The sequence below is a fragment of the Sorghum bicolor genome, chromosome 2, assembly GCF_000003195.3.
Source record: "Sorghum bicolor cultivar BTx623 chromosome 2, Sorghum_bicolor_NCBIv3, whole genome shotgun sequence".
Lineage (NCBI taxonomy): Eukaryota > Viridiplantae > Streptophyta > Magnoliopsida > Poales > Poaceae > Sorghum > Sorghum bicolor.
In genome coordinates, this window is record NC_012871.2 from 57,990,208 (window position 1) to 58,013,533 (window position 23,326).

The 23,326-nt window shown below is 41.3% G+C and overlaps 3 protein-coding genes across 4 annotated transcripts; 1 reads left to right on the plus strand and 2 right to left on the minus strand.

The window, feature by feature from the left end:
- On the plus strand, positions 2,584 to 5,181 carry LOC110432739. Its single transcript, XM_021453533.1, has 4 exons — positions 2,584 to 2,845; positions 2,924 to 2,998; positions 3,227 to 3,888; positions 5,173 to 5,181. The coding sequence occupies exons 1-4, from the start codon at positions 2,584 to 2,586 to the stop codon at positions 5,179 to 5,181; spliced, it is 1,008 nt and encodes a 335-aa protein (XP_021309208.1).
- Positions 12,900 to 17,454, minus strand: LOC8055791 (protein EDS1L). The gene is made up of 4 exons (XM_021454739.1): positions 17,310 to 17,454; positions 16,521 to 17,101; positions 14,195 to 14,959; positions 12,900 to 13,879 (listed from the first exon to the last, which is right to left on the minus strand). The coding sequence occupies exons 1-4, from the start codon at positions 17,353 to 17,355 to the stop codon at positions 13,163 to 13,165; spliced, it is 2,109 nt and encodes a 702-aa protein (XP_021310414.1). The 5' UTR covers positions 17,356 to 17,454; the 3' UTR covers positions 12,900 to 13,162.
- On the minus strand, positions 18,177 to 22,235 carry LOC8056223 (malonyl-CoA decarboxylase, mitochondrial). 2 transcript variants are annotated; one of them, XM_021452475.1, is made up of 12 exons: positions 21,545 to 22,235; positions 21,308 to 21,452; positions 21,126 to 21,216; positions 20,624 to 20,682; positions 20,467 to 20,544; positions 20,276 to 20,359; positions 19,820 to 19,995; positions 19,405 to 19,527; positions 19,236 to 19,308; positions 18,881 to 18,966; positions 18,716 to 18,800; positions 18,177 to 18,606 (listed from the first exon to the last, which is right to left on the minus strand). In XM_021452475.1, exons 1-12 carry the CDS (start codon positions 22,057 to 22,059, stop codon positions 18,589 to 18,591), a joined length of 1,533 nt encoding a protein of 510 aa, XP_021308150.1. In that variant the 5' UTR covers positions 22,060 to 22,235; the 3' UTR covers positions 18,177 to 18,588. The 2 variants fall into 2 exon arrangements, with proteins under 2 accessions (XP_021308150.1, XP_002462338.1); XM_002462293.2 differs by having other exon boundaries at positions 18,177 to 18,603; positions 21,545 to 22,232.

Sequence of the window (23,326 nt, forward strand, 5' to 3'; positions counted from 1 at the left end):
TGTAAACTGAAGCTTGATTAATGTTAACGCTCATATCAAGAAGATATTCAAGCAAGAATCACAATATTGAAGAAACAATTTTTCAATGGATGCTTAACATGATGTGACTTGAGTATGGCTTGATAGAGTGAGGATAGCAAGGAAAAGGCTTCGAGGGACTAAGCGAAGGTGAAGGTCAAGCAATGGCTTGTAGACCGAGGTACCATGGCTAAGGTGAAGAAGAGAGTACTTGCATTGAGTCGAGGTACTAATTAAGCTATGAGGAGTCATATTGTGTTGAGGATCAAAATCTTTAATGGAAGTGACTTGAAGTCATGGATTGAACTCACATATGTTGAAATGATTCAAGTCACATGCTCAAGCTATATTTACTCAAAGAAGATGAGACAAAGTTAATTGCATCCTTGATGAAGTGATATTGAGAAGAAGTGGCATATGAAGACATTGAAGACTCAAGTGGTTAAATTGGTTATATACTTTTGACCTTGAGTTTAGGATTTGCCGCACTATAAAGAGGGATGCAAATTTAGTTGGTTTGAGGAAGATAGAGTGCTCAAGTATTAAAACTAATCAAAAGAGAGACACTCTAACACTTGCACTCATAGGCACTCAGGAAATTTCTTCTCTGCCAGGGTGACTCGGTAGTACCAACCCTCAGGGCCGGTGGTACCGGCAGTGCCAGCCCTTTCTCCTGAGTTTTGCGAGAAAATGAACTACCGGTAGTACCGGGCTCGGGCCGGTGGTACCGGCCAGCACCAGTAGTACCGGTGTTAAACGCCGGTAGTACCGGCAGGCCAAATCTGCGCTGACTTTGGTTGCGGAGATTTGAACTGCCGGTGGTACCGGCCTTCCACCGGTGGTACCGGCAATGGTCGGTAGTACCGACAAAAGCCCGGTGGTACCGGTAGGCTTATTTCTCGCAAATCATAGAGACTTCTTACCGTTAGATCTGAGGTAGCCAGTGGTACCGGTGGTTGCCCCGGTAGTACCGGCAGTTGTTCTGAACTCATGTATAAATAGCTTTCCCCTCTTTCTAACCGAAGGCTCACTCTTCCACTCGACCAAACCTTCAGCCAAGGCACCTCTCTAGCTCCCAAAAGCTCCTCTCTTCTATCCCCTTTGCTCCTAACTTCAAATCTTGCAAGGGATTGAGTGAGAGAAGGATTCTTGGTGAGAGAAACACCAAAGCAAAGCTTGAGCACTTGATTTCTTCGTCAAACCGGTTGGATTTGTGTTTGTTACTCTTGGAGCAAGGCTCCTAGCCGGCTAGGCGTTGCCCGTGGAGCTTCCTACTCATGTGGTAGCCTCGGGAGGTTTGTAATCACTCAAATCACAAAGTGAAATCACCCCTCATCTCAAGGGATTGCTCTCTTGACTTGAGAACGAGGATAGGGTTGAAAGAGACCCGAAAAGCCTGTGTGGCTTCCTCAACAACGTGGACATAGGCAAGCCTTGGTGGCGAGCTGAACCACGGGATAAATATCTTGTCTTGCTGTGGAGGTAGCTTCGACTACCCTTGTTCTTGTGTTCTTTGTATTCTTCCTATCTACCCCGTTTATAGGTGAACAAGGGCCGATCTATGTTTTGGAGAAGAACCAAGCCAAGGGAACTTCAACATCATCCTCTACTACATCTAGGAGAGTGGGGTAACTCTCAGATCTGGAATAGAAACTCAAAATACTCTGATTTCGTAGCTCTCTTAGGGCGTCGGTAGTACCAACAGTTGCGTCGGTAGTACTGGCTGTCTTACACCAGTAGTACCGGCCCAAACTGTCGGTGGTACCGACAGGCATTTAACTTCCGCAACTTGAGTTTTGAGTTTCAGGTTTTTTAGATACGCCTATTCACCCCCCCCTCTAGGCGACATCAAGGTCCTTACAAGTGGTATCAGAGCTAGGCTCTCAACTTTGGGCTTAACCGCCTTGAGAGACGATGTCGACAAGTGAGGAGGTATCTCTAGAACTTCTACTTTCAGATGGTTCAAATTATGCATCTTGGTCCGCTAGTGTGCTTGATGTTTTTAGGGCCATGGGTCCTCATATCGAGCGGATTGTAGATGTGAGTATTTCACCTCCTAGTGATGATTTAGACTATCTATCTAGAGAGGAAGTGAAATGCTTACAACACAATGCTCAAGCTACTAATATCTTATTTAGTGCTTTGAGTGAAGATGTTTTTGATACCGTCATATTTGGAGATGGTGAACCACTTATGGATGCTCATCTTATTTGGACTACACTCAAAGAGAGATATGACAAGTCCATATATGATGAGAAGTATCCCTCATTGGAAGAACCACTTGAGGAGTGCTCAACTTCACCAACAAGTGACGAGCCTCAAGTGATTCCGTCAAATGGTCAAAGTGATCATGTCACATCCACTTCCTCATCAACATATGACTCATCGGAAAGTGATGAAATGGTTGGTGAGAACAATGTTTTTACATGTGGTACTTCTACTTCCTCTTGTTCTTGTGAGACTAACATTTTGAAGGAAGAAGAAGATTATGATCGATGGAGGCCAAATGATGAATCCACCTCACCGAGAAGCTCAACTCTCTATGCCACTTCTCATGTGGGTCTCATGGCTAAGAAAGAGAAGAATGTGGCATGTGAGAGTGAGAGTGAAAGTGAGAGTGAGAGTGAAGATGAAAGTGGTGATGATGAGATCGATCAACATCTTGCACGCCTAAGCAAGAAAGACAAGTTGATGGTGCTCAAGCTCATAGAGAAAATTGAAGATCAAGAAGAAAAACTCCATGAGCAAGATGAGTTTGTCATCAAAAAGATCAAATGCTTGGAGAAGTTGACCAAAGAGTATGAAAAGCTTAAGTGCTCTCATGCTAGTTTGGTCAAAAGGTATAAAAACTTATCAATTGAGCAAACTCGTACTATTAACTCTCTATCTTGTGTTGCTCAATTAGAAGATGAGAATGATATGCTCAAGGACAAAGTGGAGAGTCTCACTAGCAAGAATGAGACTTTGCAAGAAAGTCATGGTGAGCTCTTGTGCTCTCATGAGAAGCTTGTTGATTCTCATCTCATGCTAGAAATAGCTCATGAGGTTGTGGTAACATCGGTAAAATTATATCAACCTCACACTCACAAGTGCACATGCACACAAGTTCCATATATTTTATCATGTGCTAACAATTGTTGCTCTCAAGCAAGTCAACCTTCCGTTGAGCATGTACTTGTAGAAACTTGTGATGACTCCATTACAATAGAAAATGAAGAGCTCAAGGAAGAGGTTGAGAGGCTAAGAAGGGATTTGATTCAATGGGAAGGCAAGTGCAATGCTCAACCTTCTCAAGATAACCGTGAAGACATGATGAAGAAGCTTGAGAAGGGATCAACTAATGCATGCATCAGGCTCCATCTAGAAGGCCACAAGTCAAACAATGGCAAAGTCAAGGGACAAGCTAGAAATGTGCAGTCTGTCCAAAATGCAGCAGTTGTGCTCAAGGCTGTGAGGGTTCATGAATGTGGCAGTGCCGCATCCCAGTGCGATGGTGCTACACCTAGACAAAACAGGAAAGTCCCCAAGGTCACAAAGGTGCACTTTCAACCAAAGAAGACTCTCATCACTTGCTTCAAGTGCAAGAAAGAGGGTCACCATGTCAGAGATTGCACTCTGAAGAAAGAAGAGAAGGGCATGAGCAAGATCCAAGAGAAGAACAAAATGGCTCATGTCAAGTGCTCCAACATGGGACACAATGCCTCTATGTGTTCCAGCAAGGCTAATGACCAAGCAACACTTCCAAACATGAAGATAAGAAGAAGCAAGAGGAAGTGTTATGGATGTAATAAGAAGGGTCATGAAATTGCATCATGCCCCTACATGAGGGATGAAGTCTTGGCATCATCAAGTAAGAGGCTTGTCAACAAGGTAGCAAACAAGAAGCAAGATGAGAATATGTCTTGCAAGAACAAACACCGCACTTGCTACACTTGTCGAGGAAAGGGACATCTAAGTATGGATTGTCCCATTGGTAACACTCCTAAGCTCAACTTATCAATTCCTTCAAATATGCTTAGGAGGCCTAAAAATGACACTTGTGCTAGGAAGGTGATTGGTTCAACACGTGCTAGCACAAAGGCCATTTGGGTGCCTAAGTCTCTTGTGACTAACCTTGATGGACCCAACAAAATTTGGGTACCAAATTGTGCTTGATGAGTGTTGTAGGTACTTAAAGGTGATATGATGCTTCGGGGTGCTTGAGCAAGTTAACTGAAAATGTTCACTCAAGCTATCAACCAATTCATATTGTTTCTTCTTATATGGTTGACCCGAAGATAAATTAATGAAATTATTTCAAACTTCATATTCACCTTGGTAACTAGCACCTAACCCTTGCTAGCTAGCCATTTGACTTGTGTAGTCTCTGATAGTTCACAAGTATGTGTGTATTTGTGAATTATCAAGAGTGGCTAGAGTATTTCAAGTTAAATGAATCATTTGCCATATGATGCTTTTAATGGCTCTCTAGTAGAGCAAGATCTTGTTTATGCTGTAGGTAATGAGGAATCATCTTAAAATTGCCACTGTGATATGAGACCAAAGAAGTCCAAGTAACAGTGATAAGGATATCCTCAAGCTGCTGCTGCACCTAATTCCGCTGACACCTTAGAGCAGTAGTGCCGCCCCTATATAGATAGCAGCAGGTGACATCAGTCCAAGACATGGATGAAGCCTACAACATGATGATAAACAAAGTCAAGATGAAGAGACCATCTCATCCATTATATCTCAAGAAGGGTGAAAATTTATGAGAAGAGGTTGTGCTTGGCTTAATTGAATAATTCACAAGTTTGAAGGTTACTCTTCACCTAAAGTGAGATGTTGCTGCTAGTGGTCATATTGATCAAAAATCTGAATTTGAATAAAATCAAGTTTGAGGTTGAATTGGATGAGCTATATTAGAAGAATTCACAAGATGACAAGTACTGATAAGAGGACGGAATGGAAATTCCATCTTGTGAGTATTCTCAACCAAATCCACCTCAAGATTGGACAAGAAGCAAAGAAGAATTGTGAAATATTAAATTTGTCTAGAAATTTGAAAATCTGAATTGGCTGCCTTCAAGCATGGATTTGGAAGTCCAAACACTGATGAATTGACCTGAAACATTATGAGCATGACACACATATCTGATACTTGTTGCTGTACAGTTTACATGAAGATTGGTTAAGAAGAAAATCAGTTTTGAGTTGAATTCTGTCAGCTTCAGCATTGCAGATTCAGACCATAGCAGTTTTGGTAGAAAATTATTTTGACTGATCCAATTGAGTCCAAATGAGATGAAATTTATATAGAAGTTAGAGGACTCATAGATGAAGATCTCTACCAAATTTCATGCATATTGGGCTAGTGGTCTGAGAGATATGTATTCTTCTCTGAGGATGACAAAATCTGAAAACTGACTGTTTGGAATTGGATTGCAATGTAACAACAAGATTTAGTTGGCTTCAGCAGTGACAAGTTGCAAAAATGAGTTACAATCAGTTGGTACTAGCTGAAATCAATTGGAAGCAACTGAAACTAGCTGAAACTAATTAAATTACAGCAGCCTGAAGGAGTTTGAAACCAGTTGGAATGCAGTGTAAACTTCTCCCTTGACCTCATGGTATTGATATGCATGAGTGTACTCTATGTACTCTTGTATGCACATATTAAGGGGGAGTTTAGACTATATCTTGTGAGACTATTGGTTTCTTTCAAGTGTATGTTGTGCAGTCTCACACAATGGAAAAAGGAAGATGGATGATTCCAATGGATTCTCTTAGTGCTTCACAACTATTCTAGGATCTTGCTTTTTATAAACCAAGTGCTCCCAGTTTAATGTTGAATGCCCCAATCCTTTAGTGGAACTGGATTTGATGAGTTGGAGAAAAGAATTAAAAATGAGCTTTCTTTGCTATTTCTTCTCTCTAGAGCTCATCAAGTGTTCATGAACCATTCCATTGATCACCCAGGATCTTGTCAACAAAGAGTGGAAACTCCTAGTCCACAATTTGCAAATTTCATGAATTTTACCTTTTGCTCTTTGTGGGTTGCCTTAGGTAAAGAAAGAACTAGGAACATAATTTGTATCTTAGATGATCATAAGAGCTCTAAGTCATCACATGTCATCAATTGAGAAATATATGGCCATCCAAATCATTGGATTCTCACTTATGATGGTCATATAAATAAAAATCTATGTGGTGATCCATCTACCTTGGTGGTGGTATGTTTCCTTGGCAAAATTTCAATTGTTGCAAATTTATGATGCCTTGACCAAGATATAGGATGAACTCCTCTTGACTCTTAAACCGATTCAAATGCACTTTACAAGTAATTCAAGTACTTGCTGCATATATTAAGGGGGAGCCCATTCTATGTCCTGTGTCTTTGAGACTAACCTTTTCTTCTAGTGAATTTGTGTAGTCTCTTGGTGAGAATAAGTTTCTCATGGGTATGCTACATTGACTCAATCCAATTGGGTAAAGATATCTCTCACATTTACTTGGATTGCAATTTTATCTCTTAAGTAGCTACTCTCCATAATATAGCTTAATTTCCCTTATTTGGACTTAATTGACCAAAAGTGCATATGTTCTTGCCTTCCACATATATATGTATGCACTATCAAAAAGAGGGAATTTAGTCTATGTTATGAGGTTTTGCAATTAGTGACTTACATGCCTTCCACATACAAAAGGTCACTAGTTGTGAGACTATAGCTTGTGCAATTTAATGCTACCTCTTGTTTTTGTGAGCATTATCTAGGAGATATTATGAGATACAAGAATCTATTTCAATTGGCATCAACTTGTGAAGACTCTTTTATTGGTGTCAAAATTGTGAAGACCACATTTCATTTGGTATTGGTGGATATTTTTCAAATTTGGTATATCAAGAAATATGTCTTCAATTAGTATCTCATAATGACATCAAGAGCTAGCAATGGACTTTCAATCAAAATCAAGCACAAGTTTTGGTTATCTCCTTAAAGATGATGATGAAAAGAGATGGGCACATGAAATCTTTTTGCATAAAGAAATGCTAAGCCCATCAAAGCACCAAATTCAACTCATGAAAATCATTATCATGGTGGAGATTATGAGGCTTAGAACAAAGGTATATCGCTCCATGAACTCTTGTATTACCTTTGTGCATCTAGGCCCTTACATGCTAGTGTGTGTATGCAATATTTGAGCCACACCATGAGTTTGTTCTTATGGTGACGATTAGAGAATGATTTAGATATTTGGTTGATACCTCTGTGGTGATAAAGTGAGTTTGTCTCATGTTAGAACTATCATCTAAGTGAGGTATGAGCTAAATATACTAACTTCTCAAGAATCTTGACTTAAAGTGTTGCATACTTTGTTTGGTAGAAAGCTCAGGAGAGAAATCCTATATGCTGAACTTTTACCTACCTCTTGCCCTCACTTGTCTGCCATTATTTCTTCCTCGTGGTGGAGAGATCCTTTTTGGAGATTAATGCCAAAGGGGGAGAAATATTGGGGGAGAGTGTAAGGGAGGAGAGATTGATATGCAGATTTAAAGGGGTAAAAGAGAGAGATTGATATGCAGATTTAAAGGGTTAAAAGAGAGGCATATAAGATTTTTCAATTTTTTGTGTGGAGTGTGCAAAGTTAGTTTAAATTGATGCTCTTGATAAGGAAAATTTATGCTAGTGTGTGATATTCATGCCTTGAATGATGTATTGTTTTTGTTTTCTCTGAAGTGCATGAACTGTCATGAGCATCACGTTTATCATGTTGACACCTTGCACCCCACGGATGCTAAGATATAGAATATGTGCATTTGGCATATGAGCCAAAATTTGAATTCCATTCAATGCACGCATTTAGGGGGAGCTCACTATATCAGAGGATTCAAAATCTTATTATTTATCAATTTCCTGTAAGCTCTAATTGTGTTGTCATCAATCACCAAAAAGGGGGAGATTGTAAGTGCATCTAGCCCTTTAGTGGGTTTTGGTGAATTGAATGACAACACAATTAAGGGTCTAACAAGTTTGCTAAGTGTATCAAAGGGTCAACAAGAAAGCAAACTTGATGGTATTTCACACATTGTTCAAATGAAGACCAAAGTTGTGTGTTGGTGTAAACTGAAGCTTGATTAATGTTAACGCTCATATCAAGAAGATATTCAAGCAAGAATCACAATATTGAAGAAACAATTTTTCAATGGATGCTTAACATGATGTGACTTGAGTATGGCTTGATAGAGTGAGGATAGCAAGGAAAAGGCTTCGAGGGACTAAGCGAAGGTAAAGGTCAAGCAATGGCTTGTAGACCGAGGTACCATGGCTAAGGTGAAGAAGAGAGTACTTGCATTGAGTCGAGGTACTAATTAAGCTATGAGGAGTCATATTGTGTTGAGGATCAAAATCTTTAATGGAAGTGACTTGAAGTCATGGATTGAACTCACATATGTTGAAATGATTCAAGTCACATGCTCAAGCTATATTTACTCAAAGAAGATGAGACAAAGTTAATTGCATCCTTGATGAAGTGATATTGAGAAGAAGTGGCATATGAAGACATTGAAGACTCAAGTGGTTAAATTGGTTATATACTTTTGACCTTGAGTTTAGGATTTGCCGCACTATAAAGAGGGATGCAAATTTAGTTGGTTTGAGGAAGATAGAGTGCTCAAGTATTAAAACTAATCAAAAGAGAGACACTCTAACACTTGCACTCATAGGCACTCAGGAAATTTCTTCTCTGCCAGGGTGACCCGGTAGTACCAACCCTCAGGGCCGGTGGTACCGGCAGTGCCAGCCCTTTCTCCTGAGTTTTGCGAGAAAATGAACTACCGGTAGTACCGGGCTCGGGCCGGTGGTACCGGCCAGCACCAGTAGTACCGGTGTTAAACGCCGGTAGTACCGGCAGGCCAAATCTGCGCTGACTTTGGTTGCGGAGATTTGAACTGCCGGTGGTACCGGCCTTCCACCGGTGGTACCGGCAATGGTCGGTAGTACCGACAAAAGCCCGGTGGTACCGGTAGGCTTATTTCTCGCAAATCATAGAGACTTCTTACCGTTAGATCTGAGGTAGCCGGTGGTACCGGTGGTTGCCCCGGTAGTACCGGCAGTTGTTCTGAACTCATGTATAAATAGCTTTCCCCTCTTTCTAACCGAAGGCTCACTCTTCCACTCGACCAAACCTTCAGCCAAGGCACCTCTCTAGCTCCCAAAAGCTCCTCTCTTCTATCCCCTTTGCTCCTAACTTCAAATCTTGCAAGGGATTGAGTGAGAGAAGGATTCTTGGTGAGAGAAACACCAAAGCAAAGCTTGAGCACTTGATTTCTTCGTCAAACCGGTTGGATTTGTGTTTGTTACTCTTGGAGCAAGGCTCCTAGCCGGCTAGGCGTTGCCCGTGGAGCTTCCTACTCATGTGGTAGCCTCGGGAGGTTTGTAATCACTCAAATCACAAAGTGAAATCACCCCTCATCTCAAGGGATTGCTCTCTTGACTTGAGAACGAGGATAGGGTTGAAAGAGACCCGAAAAGCCTGTGTGGCTTCCTCAACAACGTGGACATAGGCAAGCCTTGGTGGCGAGCTGAACCACGGGATAAATATCTTGTCTTGCTGTGGAGGTAGCTTCGACTACCCTTGTTCTTGTGTTCTTTGTATTCTTCCTATCTACCCCGTTTATAGGTGAACAAGGGCCGATCTATGTTTTGGAGAAGAACCAAGCCAAGAGAACTTCAACATCATCCTCTACTACATCTAGGAGAGTGGGGTAACTCTCAGATCTGGAATAGAAACTCAAAATACTCTGATTTCGTAGCTCTCTTAGGGCGTCGGTAGTACCAACAGTTGCGTCGGTAGTACTGGCTGTCTTACACCAGTAGTACCGGCCCAAACTGTCGGTGGTACCGACAGGCATTTAACTTCCGCAACTTGAGTTTTGAGTTTCAGGTTTTTTAGATACGCCTATTCACCCCCCCTCTAGGCGACATCAAGGTCCTTACATGAACGCACATAAGAAGTCATAGACAAGGAACAATCAATAAGCACTAAAGAGACAATAAATACAGACAAATGGTAGCCAATGAGTAACAAGGGAGCAATAAATATAGGCAAATATCAAACTAATGTGAAAAATATTTTTGAATAAAAAGTTTTTGCTTAGATGAAGGAGATAAATGAATGGAGGGAGTACTAGTTATATATCATAAATATTGTTATGTGTTAATATATATTTATTCAAAAAAATCTCGGGAAGCTAAAATGATAAATATTTAAGAGCAACTCCAACCCACCTCCTAAACAAGTCCCTATTCTAAATCTAGGGACTTGATCTAAAAAAATCAACTCCAACCCACCTCCTACTTGGGCTCCCATTTTCCATGCCCTCCTAAATTATAGTTTCAGCCCTTCACATCTAGAACCCTCTATCCTACTTGTTTAGGAGGTGGGTTGGAGTTGGGTCTTAATTTGAGCCCCTACTTTTTTTATCATAGCATATAAAGCTTAATTTAGGTACTTGGGCTGGAGTTGCTCTAAGGTCAGAGAGTTTAGACTCCTTGTTTGACCATTCGACTTATTCAAAATTTTATATGAATATTAATTATTTTGTTATAACTTATTTTATCACTAGAGATACTTTAATAATACTAGAAAATTGAATGAGATGAACAGTCAAAACAAGGAGTTTAAAAGTCAAAAAAGACACCCACTTTATATTTAATTATCTCGGGTTGAACGCACATAAGAAGTCATAGACAAGGAACAATCAATAAGCAGTAAAGAGATAATAAGGACGTCCGCAATGGTGTTCAAATCGCTAGATATTTGATCTTTAGGAAGAATGTTATTGGCTCTCAATGACAATTTGCAAATAGCTAGCTTAGGAAGTCGCTAACTATTGTGGAGAGTATTGTGAGAGAGATATTTCTAGAAGATCGTGCTAGATTAGTTATTTATGAGTAGCTATTAGAAAGTCGCTAGTTATTCAATCTCTCTCCTTGATAACCAATGAGAGTGCTACTTTTTTATTATGTTTATACATCATCTCGCTAGCTATTTGTAAAGTACTATTGAGAGCCAATAGAATTCCTCCTAGCTAGCTATTTAATAACCATTGCGGATGGCCTAAGTGGTAGCCAATGAGCAATAAGGGAGCAATAAATATAGGCAAATTTCAAACTAATATGAAGAAGATTTTTGAATAAAAAGTTTTTGCTTAGATGAAGGAGAAAATGATTGCAGGGAGTACTAGTTATATATCATAAATATTGGTATGTGTTAATATATATCATGGCCATATCATTACAGGTGCTGAGGTTTGATTGATGGCCATATCATGGCACACTTAACATTATGTCTGCCCACAACAATTTTGAAGATAAAAAACTAGTGTATGTGTATTCGTTGGATTTTATATTTATATGTTATAGAATCTAACCAATATGTATAAAATTTTATGATTCTAGTTTTTTTTACCTAGGTTCATAAAACCACATGTGAACCTTACATATTTATCTTCGATCTACTTATCTCTTATGTTATGTGACTAATCATTTGAAAGTACTAGAATAACGGTTGTTCTAATCTACAAACTACATGTATTTTTAGCAAATATCTAAAAATCCTTTGAATAACGGTTGTTCTAGCCTACAAACCACATGTATTTTTAGCCTACAAACTATCATGATTAGTCTTGAATCTATTGACAACGCTCAACCATAAGATAAATCAGGACGAAAATAAACTGTGGCACACATAAGAAAATCAACTGCACTGGAATATTGCACTGGAATATAGAACTCTAGGCATGTACTCAATATCAACATCTGATTTCTCGCACCCATGTAGCAAGTATGTGTGACGGACATTCGAAACTTGACTGTCATCCACAGCAACGGACAATCCTTAATTGACTCAAGGAAGAAAATATGCACCCAGAGCTTGACTCTATTGCAAACTAGACCCCCTGTTGCACATACCAACATCCACAATCTCAGAGCATCTCCAACAACTTGGTAAAAAATTCACTTATCAAATCTTGAGTTATAGCAAGTTGCTAATTTGTTTAGCAAAAGAAAAAAGGATGTCTCTCCAATAAGTTGCTATTCTCACTTGATAAAAATAGAGGATGATAGATGGGACCCGTTCACTTGGTAAAAGAATATGTGTCTCCAACAAGTTGCGCTCGGGATAGCAACTTGAGATAGCAACTTGACAAATCTCGGCAGTAGAAACCTCTGGATAGCAACTTGAGAAATTTAGCAAGTTGAGATAAGGAGTTGTTGGAGGAGCATTTTTATGCTTTTAGCAAATTTGGTAGGATAGCATGTTGAAATACCAAGTTGTTGGAGATGAACATCCATTTTTCATGTTTTCCATCTGGGCTCTAATTATTATCCACCTCAAATCATGTGGTAGTAATAATAAAAATATATATTCCTATCTCTGGCGAGTCCTATAACATAACAATCTACGAGATCGGCGCAGAATAACGACGACGCAAACACGCCTTTGGTTTTCAGATATAGATTTTGACGACGGTGCAGCTAACAAACAGGAATTAAACCCTGATCTGATAGCATAGCAAACAATGCAAATAAAAATCGAATTCGAGACATAAAATTTTATGTGAAAAACTAATAAAAAAAATCACAAACGTTAACCAACGATCTTCACTATGTGAGAAGAGTTTTTTTAGCCAAACACTATATGAGCAGAATTTACACAGTGAGTACAATAAGTCGTCTACTCTTTCCGTGCGGCTTACCAGATGTATTTATATGATTTATATGATGGATTTACTATAGTTAAATATGAAAATAAATCCACTAAATATATAACTCGAACCACAAACCCTCTGATCGTCTCTGTAAGACTCATAATTCGGATCATATTCCAGTAGAAAGTATGTTAATTTAAGACAGTTAATCTTATTGTGGGAAGTACATACAGAGCAGCGTATTTATACAAAGAGCTCATAAGCCATACAATATACTACAGTTGCAGCTGTTCCCAGAAGAAAGTATGTTAATTTAAGACAGTTAATCTTATTGTGGGAAGTACATACAGAGCAGCGTATTTATACAAAGAGCTCATAAGCCATACAATATACTACAGTTGCAGCTGTTCCCAGAAGATCTGGAACCGCTAGTTCCTCAGCCAAAATCCGTTACAGAGATACAAGTTTCGCAATGCTCGACGCCGACCTATGCTGCTCCGGGAGCCTCCTCCACCACGCCACGAAAGACGAGCTCCCCAGAAACACGTCCTTGCCCAAACTTCCAGAGTTATACCAGCCATGTGCATCGTTCTCAAGTTTAACCACCCGGTCTCTCAGGTCCTCGAACGCCCTGCCGTCGGCCATCTCGGCCTGGAGCTCCTCGACCACCGCCCAGAAGCAGGACTCGAGGCTGGACCCAACGGGAGCGCGCTGCAGCTGCTCGTGCCACTTCTGCGTGTACTTGTACCGCCTCGGCCGCCCCTTGGAGAGGTAGGAGCCGGTGTCCTCATTCTTGGAGTGCCGGTAGTAGTTGGCGATGTCCAGCGGCTCGACCAGGCGACGGAACAAGGTCCCCAGGCTCACCCACTCCTCACGAGCCTCGAAGCCGTCCGGCAGTTCACGCCTCCGCAACATCTCCACTATCTCGTCCCAGAGGCCAGCTAGCTCCAGCCTCCGCACGTTTGCATTGAAGTCATGCACCTCACGTTGGAGTTTGAAGGAATCGTAGTAGCTTACGCCGCAGAGTTCCCTTGATCTCTTGTACTCGTTTAGGGACCCGAGGGCTTCCTGAATCTTTTGGCAGCTTTCATCTATTTTTGTTTGGTTTCTCTGTCTTTGCTTCTCCCATTGCGCAGCTGCAGAAAGGTGCAGTACAGCTTCCCTGCTCTGTGATAAGAAAAAGAAGTTTGTTTTCTTTTCTACATTAGAAGAATGCATGTTGGTTAGAAAATGCTTTGAACACGAAGACAAATATGAACATAAAGTTTATAGTCAATTACAATCTAAGATAGGATAGAAAATGCTCGTGTTAGACTGAAGTACAGCAGATGGTCAATGACAACTTTAGTGATTTGCAACTATCAAGTGACTTCGCGGTGACGAACACCACATGATCACTATCGTGAAGGAAATGCAAACTACTTATATGTACATGGCAAATAAAAGGAGGGGTGTGTGGGGAGTGGGGTGCTAGTTGCTTACCAATTCAGTGCTTCCAATGGTCGCTCTGTCTGTCTGCCTACCAGGAAGAGTTGATGAGATTGTTCCCAGGTAATCCACACAGATTATATCCTGCATGCACTCTTTAATTGGTTCATACTGCCAGTGAGCACTTAAGCTTCTAGCAGCAGCATCAAGCAGTTGTTGTTGGGGATCCAACTGAAGGCAGTAAAATAACAACTGCAGGACAGCATCTGAATTTGTGAGAACAATCAATTGCTCACTGCTTGTCAAGAAATGATAAGTCCCACAGGGTCTGTAAGGGGAGAGGTCAATGAAGGAAGTCAATGTCCCCAGGATGGAGCTGGTACATCCCATGAAAGAACAGGCTTCATAGCTGGCAATAGATAGTGTGCTTCTCAATAAAGTTTCATAATATTCAGGTATGACAAGGGACCTCCCAGCAGGGGAGTTGTTTGGCGTCTGAGGAGATAACCAATCCAGAACAGCTTGAATTTCTTCTCTGAAGGACGCAAGTGGAGTCAGTGGTATGCGTGGGACAATGTCTAGTGGAAGAAGGAAATGCAAAATACACTGTGACCAGCCCTCTCTTTTAACAGCATGGTTGAAGATATTGTCTCCAACAAGAGGAGCCCCAAAGGTCACACAAAATGGGTGTGCTTGATTAACACTTCCTCGTCTGGTGCACTTCTCAAGAAACCATATAGCAGCAAGGGTGGCTATTGAGCCTCCTGATGAATGGCCTGTGAATACTACACGTTTCTCCTCTGCCACAGCTCTTGTTACCTGCATTTGCAGGGAAATAACTTTATGTTCCCTTCGGTAAAAAACATAGTGAAACCAAAATCCATAACTAATTTATCTTTCAAGAATGTCATTTTTCAATTTAAAACATTGATATTCTATACATCATGATATAGAAATAGTACCCCATGCAACCAAGACTATGAAAGGCCTATGGTGAGTGGTGATCGGCCATAAGAAAGGACGAAGGAACAGAAATCATGACTTTTTCCCCTCTTTTGTGTGTGTGAAATAATGCAAATATTGTTGATCATGAAAACAGCACATGATAAAACTAAGCAACTGGATGGGTGGAGCTGGAGCATCGAAGTGGCAAACTGGCAATGCTATGGAACTTACTTGTCTCAATTTTTACTAATTCCTGGAATCTCATCACCTCCCCTTCTGTGTCTTATAAGCTCAAGCGAAACAAAAATCACAGAAAGCACAGATGAATTGAATATTTGCTAAAATATTTATGTTGCCTACTTACTCCCTCTGTCCTAAAAGAATCAATTCCTGGAGCAAAAATTTGTCTACGAATAAATCGATTCCTGGAGGGTGACAGTCCACCGGCCCGTTCAATACTCCTGTATTTCCATCCTATTTACTGCTGCATCCCCTCCCATTGGCCAATTTTGGTGCAGCCGGCCGGATGATGTGACCAGCCCATAACCCAAACATTGATTAGTGTGCAACTTAATGGTGGAACTCAAATTAATCAAGGGTAATATGGTCATTTGGCGGCTATACTAATTTGTCTGAAACTTGCTAGGAATATACTCATGCAGGGACAGAGGGAGTACATGGCTGTTTTGTAGTCTAAGCCTAGATGCAACCCTGCTGTGCCACCCTTTTACGAGATGTAACTATATAACTATGTTTCACCCAGACTGGCTGCTTTATTTGCAACTGTGTGACTTTATTTATGGTTTCTGCTATCCTGCCCCTGACAAGAGATCTGGGTTATGTAGTGTCAGCAAAAAATGTTTTGCTTCCTTTTGTCTAACAAAAATTGGTAAATCAAAATTTTGCCAAAGAAACATCATGTCAAAGACCAGCCAGAAAAGATGCTCTTGGTGGCATCCACTAGAGCAAAGAAAACACACAAGTATAGCTTTGTATCTCCAATCCCATACTGCTGACTAGCTCAATATCAACCGATATATACATGAATAGACACTTAGTAAAACTACATCCATGTTGCATGTACCAAAACTGGGAAGCAGATTAATATTCATAATACTTTTAAGACATGTTGATTTTGTAGCAATTGACAATATGGTCACTGAGGAATCTACTTTTTATAAAACATGCCTTACATTACTAGACCGAGGGAGTATTTCAATACAGCAGAAACATGACTTAACACACCTTGAGCTCAAAACATTAAACCATGTATAGTTCATAAGTATTTTGGAAGGAAACAAGTTTCCAAACTACCAATATAATCTCATCTCCAGCTCTTAGTCTCAATATAATCGTAGTACAAGTAATATCATTTCCATTAGCAGCAACAATATCTGGTCACAAAAATTTAAAGAGGGTTTATCAATCTAGCTACCTCGGACTGGAGCGTCGATCCGTCGAGCAGCCGGCGGAAGGCCCCGAGGAAGGCGGCGTTGGTTCGCGCGGGGATGCCGCTCCCGACAGCGCGGAGTGACGGGAACAGGGCCGGGTCCACCTCGGCGTCCCCGAACGGCGCGCGGCCGCCGTCGCCTCCCATCCAGTCGGCGGCGGACCAGGAGGGCGGGAAGGCGAAGGCGGCGCAGGGGTAGGGGTGGGACGCATGATGCACCTGGAAGGAGGCGGCGGCGGTGGGGGAGCTGCAGGGGAAGCAGAGCGCGGCGCAGTGTGCGACGAGCAGGCGGTCGTCTTCGGACAGCGACGCTGCGCTCGACGGCGCGGAGTCCGCCGGCATCGGGATTCGGGAGGGGTTAAGCCGGACCGGGAGGAGCCCAGGACTGGAGGTCTGGAGCGCTTGGAAATGGGAGGAATCCGTCTGGAGGAGGCTGGGCTGCGGTCGCTGGGTTGACTTGTAGCCGCGCCGAGGAGTCAACGAGTGCTTCCGAGGCTTTCGCCTGTGGCTGATCGTACGACAATAGCCACGGGGCCTACCGCCAATAGCAGGACGCTCCTTTTTTCCTGTAAAAATGACAACAACGAAAAAGGAAAAGAAGAGAGATGCATAGCAAAGCTAATTTGAGCACGGAGCATTAAATATAAATAAAAAGTAACTAATTTAAATCTAGTTAATTTATAATTAAACATAATTATTAAATATAGAGAACTAAACAGAGAACTAAACAAGACGCTAGTATGCTTATGCAGTTGTTGTTAAAACTATTCTCACCGTTTTGAAACGTGACAGAATCTCGTGGGTTCGTGATTTCATTCATATTTGGAGCGCGCGTTGCTGTCGTAGACACGGGTTTTCATCCGCGCAGGCCCAGGGCGCAGCTCCCCTGTGCAGTCGTACGCAATAATGTTCTCAGCCGTGCAGCCATGGCGTAACACTGTAGCTGTACCGCAGTAGTATACTAGCGAAAGGGGACTTGCAAACCTCCACATGCACTCGCACTTGCGTTTGGATTTCATTAACCACAACTTCACGCGATTCCAAAAATATCTCAAACATAGGCCCTGTTTAGATGCGAATTTGGATTTCGCTACCGTAGCACTTTCGTTTGTTTGTGACAAATATTATTCAATTATGGACTAACTAGGATCAAAAGATTCATCTCGTGATTTACAGTTAAACTGTATAATTAATTTTTGTTTTCGTCTATATTTAATGTTTCATGCAAGTGCCACAAGATTCGATGTGACAGATAATCTTGAAAACTTTTTGGTTTTTAGCGTGAAGTAAACAAGGGCCTTGTTTAGATGCGAAAATATTTTAGATTTCGTTACTGTAGCACTTTCGTTTGTTTGTGGCAAATATTGTCCAATTATGGACTAATTAGGATCAAAAGATTCATCTCGTGATTTACAAGTAAACTGTGTAATTAGTTTTATTTTTGTCTATATTTAATGCTTCATGCATGTGTAGAAAGTTCGATGTGACGGGAAATTTTGAAAACTTTTTGATTTTCAGGGTGAACTAAACAAGGCCAAGGCAAGGCCATATTGTGGCCCCTCAAATACCGAAACACTGTAAGGCAGTGCCAACAAAACTGCCTACTGCCTGCACATTAGTTCGCATGCTGCATGCATGATATACACATATGTGCAGGCTTTGTTTGAATATAGTCAAATCTATCATAATCCACATGTATTGAGGTTAATCTCCACCCCAATCCAGTTCAACGCACATTAATTGGTATGAATAAGCTTGCAGTATTTTTCTGCTTTTTTTCAGCTACATGTTCCCGAGGAAAAAAGAAATCACAAAGACCAAGTTAGAGCCCTCAATTTCTCACCCTTCTACAAACTACACGAGGACCAACTCAGAAACATATGCCAGAAGCTATAAGACCTACTTTTGCAGTATAATTTTATGAACCCTCATGTTCACAACGAACAGGGGGAAGAGCTGCCATATCCTATCAATGTAAATCATCTTGGTTCAAAGTATCCAATGACAGATACAACACCTCAGGAAGCAAAGTTCGTTCCAGAAATGTTTTGTCTCATAAATCCTTCAGCTGCTACAGAATTCTCAATGAGATACAAAAGCAGGATGACAAAAATAGCAGTAACAAATGGGGTAGTTCAGTCAAAGTATATCGGCGTAAAGCACAAGCCAATATTACTAACCTCGAGATACTCAGACAGGCTAGGTGAAGAATGGATGAACCCTGTACTCGAATATGATAGTGCATACTCTTCTATGTTCTCTAACCTGTTATCATAGTTACAACATACTGTCCATGAAACCCATCCAAAGGTATTCAGATCACTAGTACATCAATAGAAGCATACCTGTAAAGATAATTGACCATGATACCTCCACTTTGATGAATGCCCTTCTCTGATTGGTCGGCCATCCAATTTATTCTTTCAATCATCTACCAAAATAGCAAGTGCTGTTATGTGGAGTAGTTATCTGATTTGGAATGGAGGGAGTAGTTATCTGATTTGATTAGACCCAAAGTTTACGCATAAAAAAATAGCATATAACGCTTTACATAGTAAAGAAGGTACTCCAACATCTTATTAAAAGTATATTTTTTCGCGTATAAGTCAACCAAACATAATTTTTGGTTTCCAAACATGGAAAAATCACATCTGTTCCTCAGTGGCATCATTTCAAACTGAATTTGTGATAGTAGCTTACTGCTCCATTTTGCAAGTGAAAATTTGCAACAGCATCTAGAGCTTTTCCTCGCTTCTTCTCTCTGGCAAGATACCTAGACATAATAGGCATTAGCACAAAACTATCAATGATTGCAACTAATTCGCGTTTTCTAATTTGCACATACGGTGGAAATAATGTTTCTGCATACCTTGCACATAAACGCATAAGAGGCCGTTTTAATGCAGCAGATAATTTGTCAGACTTTACCCACTGTCTTGATTTCAGTATATCTTGCAATAGTTCAATCCCTTGCTTTCCATCAGCTTGTTCGCTGCAGCAACAGTAACAACACAGCTGATCAAAGATCAATAGTAAACTTTTAAGTTTTTACCCTCTTGCTTTGTTGGATAGAAATATATTCACAACAAACATGAACAGGAGTTGATAACTTGCAGAACAGATGCATGTTTCTAAAGTTTGAACATCCGAATTCCCAGAAAACAGAAATATGTGGAGTTACTAGGTACTACTAACTTCCAAAAGGGAAAGAACTTAGAACAGTAGAAGTATAAGATAAGAATACTCCTGGCTACAGATGAAGCTCAATCTCCTAATGAACATACGTGGCATCATGAATCATTCTCTCTTCGTCAGGAAGAAGGATGGATTCTTTGAAAGTAGAACAAGCTCCTAGTGAATTCCCCTCCTGTGATTCTGCCTCTGATAACTTTATTTGGGAGGCCAGCTTAGCAAGAAGCCATTGCATGAAACCAGGGATTGGACTAAGTGTTGCAAAAATCTGCATGAAATACCAAAAAAGAAGTATATAACATTTAAGGTATTAAGAAACACAGCCAATGTCTTAACATGAGCTTCGTGGGCCTGATAAATTATTTTGTATTGTTACTATCAATGCCTTAATTAATTTTGAGGGAACCAGTAAGTATTACGCTTTTAAGCGAAACAATTAATTGACACTCAGAAGCACAAGGCTATTGCATTTCAGTGGTTTAGAACAAAATAAAAATAAAAATGGTGTATGTTTAACAGTGATGATTAATATTGGATATAAGTGGTACCTGTACTGATGGCATATCTCTTCTCAACATGTCAATCACACGCTTGAGAAGAAACTTCCCTAGATTAATACCTGATAAACCAGGCTGACAACATTAATAGACGATTAGTTCGAGGCGCCAGTTTGTTGGTCAAGCTAGTGCCTATAATAATAGAACTACATTTGCGAATTATGTTTAGCAATTTTGATTACCTGGGTTGACGATATTGAGTAAAATAGTGCACAGCTGGCTTCAGATTCAGGAGTCGGGGGGTCATCCCACAAGACCTCCTACATGATAAAGGAAGAGCATAAGGTGCAGCGGAGGAATAGGATACCCATTTAATCGATATAACAAACTTTAAATAACCTGTATAGATGCGGCCATATCTTTAAGTAAAGCAACTTCAATGAAAATCAGGGGCTCCCCTAATGTTAAAAAAAAAGATGGTAAGAGCACTCATAGAAAGTCAACTGCAAAAAATAATATCGCAAACAGCTGATTGCTGCACTCAACATCTTAACCACTAACTGTATAGATGCAAACATGCAGTCATACACTAATTCCATCCTTATGGAAAATTATTAATACATTTTTTCAATGATGGAAAATTGATACATGCTAGGAAAAGGTGAAACTATACAGCTAGACATCTGCATCAGGTTAGGCACATTTGCAGAGTAGAAGACTAGATTCATTTATAGCATCACTAGTAACAGTAAGTAGGCAGCAATACTCTAGAATTGCAGAAAGCCAGAGCTAGGAGGCGCTGAAGCCACTATTTTTGGCTTCACCGGCTTCTGGGTCCTCCATGTAAAGTAGCAAAGAGCAAGAACCGCATGCAGTCGTGCCAATGGGACCTCAATCCTACCTGGTATTGCTGGATGGAAGTACCCAAAGCATCGGCGGCCAATGCCCAATCTTCTCTTCAAGTCTATCAGATTCCTGATTGGATGCACAGCCTAAATAATTGAACTCAAAACCGTCAGTTGGAACACCGTAGTAACAATTCATGCTGCACCAAACCAAATTAACAGGGAGCCGGCCACAAACTTCATATGCCACAATCTTCTCTAGCAAGGAGGCAGGATCATCCCAGGTAATCTGGTGGAGCGTCAGTGCCGCAGGACTAAGCCAAGTCACCAGCTTCTCCTTCAAGTACAAGTCCAGAGCCCGCAGCGCTGGAGCGTTCTCCTCCCTGCATTGTCCCAGGCACCATAAATCCACAAGTTTCTCGTAATGAAAATAACAAAGTATGGCAATGGTAGTGTTAATTGCAATCAATCTCACCCCAGCAAGGCGAGGAGATCGGCGCGGAGCACGGCGAGGAGCTTGAGCCCGCCTGGCTGCGCGTTCATGGCCTCGAGGAACCCGGCGTACCGGGGCCGGAGTGCGTCCCGGAGCCCCCGCTCCATCCGGTACAGCGCCGACGCGGCGCCCTCCTTCCCCTCCGCCTCCACGTCATCCCCGCCTGACGGCTCGGCGGAGGCGACGCTCATGTACTGTCTCAAGAGGTCCCGGACACGCGCGCGGGGCACATCGTAGTCGATGGCGAGGGAACGGAGGACCTCGCGGCGCCCGACGAGGTCGAGGGAGCGGTACCCATCGGAGAAGCTGTCGAGCGCCGCGGGGGCCGGGGAGGCGGCGGAGGCAGACGCGTGGAGCCAGTGGCGGACGAGAGCCACGGGCGGGGCGGCGGGGTCGGGGTCCGTGGGCGGCGGCGGCGGCGGGGAGGGGATGGGGTTGGGCTGCATGCGGGCGCGGAGGAGGACGGCGAGCGACTTCGATATGTTCTGTCTTGTCATGTGACGCGGCCGTCCGTGGTCGTCGCTGGCGAGGCGGCCGAAGGCCGGAGGCAGGGTCGCGGCGCCGGCGGTTGCGTTCTCGCGGGCGGTGCCGGTGCCGGTGCCGCGGTGCCAACTTTTGCGGTTGGGTTCGGCCGGTGGACCGGTAAGATGTCAGTGAGCGTGTTCTAGGAGTATTTTTTTTTTTGACAAGTTTGTTCTAGGAGTCACTGGTCCTGCTCGAGACTCACGAACGGCCTGGCCTGTTTGGTACTTTGATTGCTTTCGAACCAAGGACAGCCTGCACAAAAATTTACAAAATAGTTACGGTACCACTTTCATTTATATTTGATAATTATTGATCAATAATAAATTAATTAGATTTAAAAAAATCATCTCACAAATTAAAAAAAACTATGTAATCAGTTTTTTTATCTATGTTTAATCTATATTTAATGCTCCGTGTATGTGCCACAAGATTTGAGTGGCGAGAAATTTTTTAAAAAATACACAATTTTTGGGAACTAAACAGCCCCAGTCAGTTTGATTACTTTTCGACCCAAGCACTTGTTGACACTTAGGGCCAGTTTAGTTCCTATATAATGTAAAATGCAAAATAACAACTACTTTAGAATGATGAAATGTAAAATGCTAAAATTTTTAGGGTTATATTTAGTTTCATCCAAAATACAGAATTTATTATCATTGTTATGGGCTCTCGAGGCTCTTTTTGGAAAAAAAAATTTGTCTCTCGAGACCAAAATATAAAATAGAGAATGACAACTATTTTACTAAAAGTTTTGCATAGTAATTAATTTCACTACGCAAAATGATGGATCAAACCTAAAATTTTTTTGAATGAAAGGGGAATTAAACACCCCCTCTTAAAAAAATAAGTCGGGTTGTACTGCAAAGAAACATAAAAAAAGATTAAATTCAAATTGAATTATATTTAATAAATACACAATTTTTGGTAAACTCTATAAACCCTGACATTATTGAGAAACCGGTTTAGACATAAGTTGTTTGTGTATGGTCTGCCTGGGCAGTTTTGGCTGAGTCTTCATATAGGGTTGTGTAATCGGCCTAGACTGGTCGGTGATCCGAATCTCCAATTATATATTTTTTTACGTGTAGAATAAGTTTTAAATTGGGATAAGACTAGGGATGAAAACGGATCGGATACAGACGGATATCACTGATATCATATTTGTTTTCATATTTTTGGTCGGATTCGGATTCGAATACGGATAATATCAACCATGTCGGATAAGATATGATTGGATGT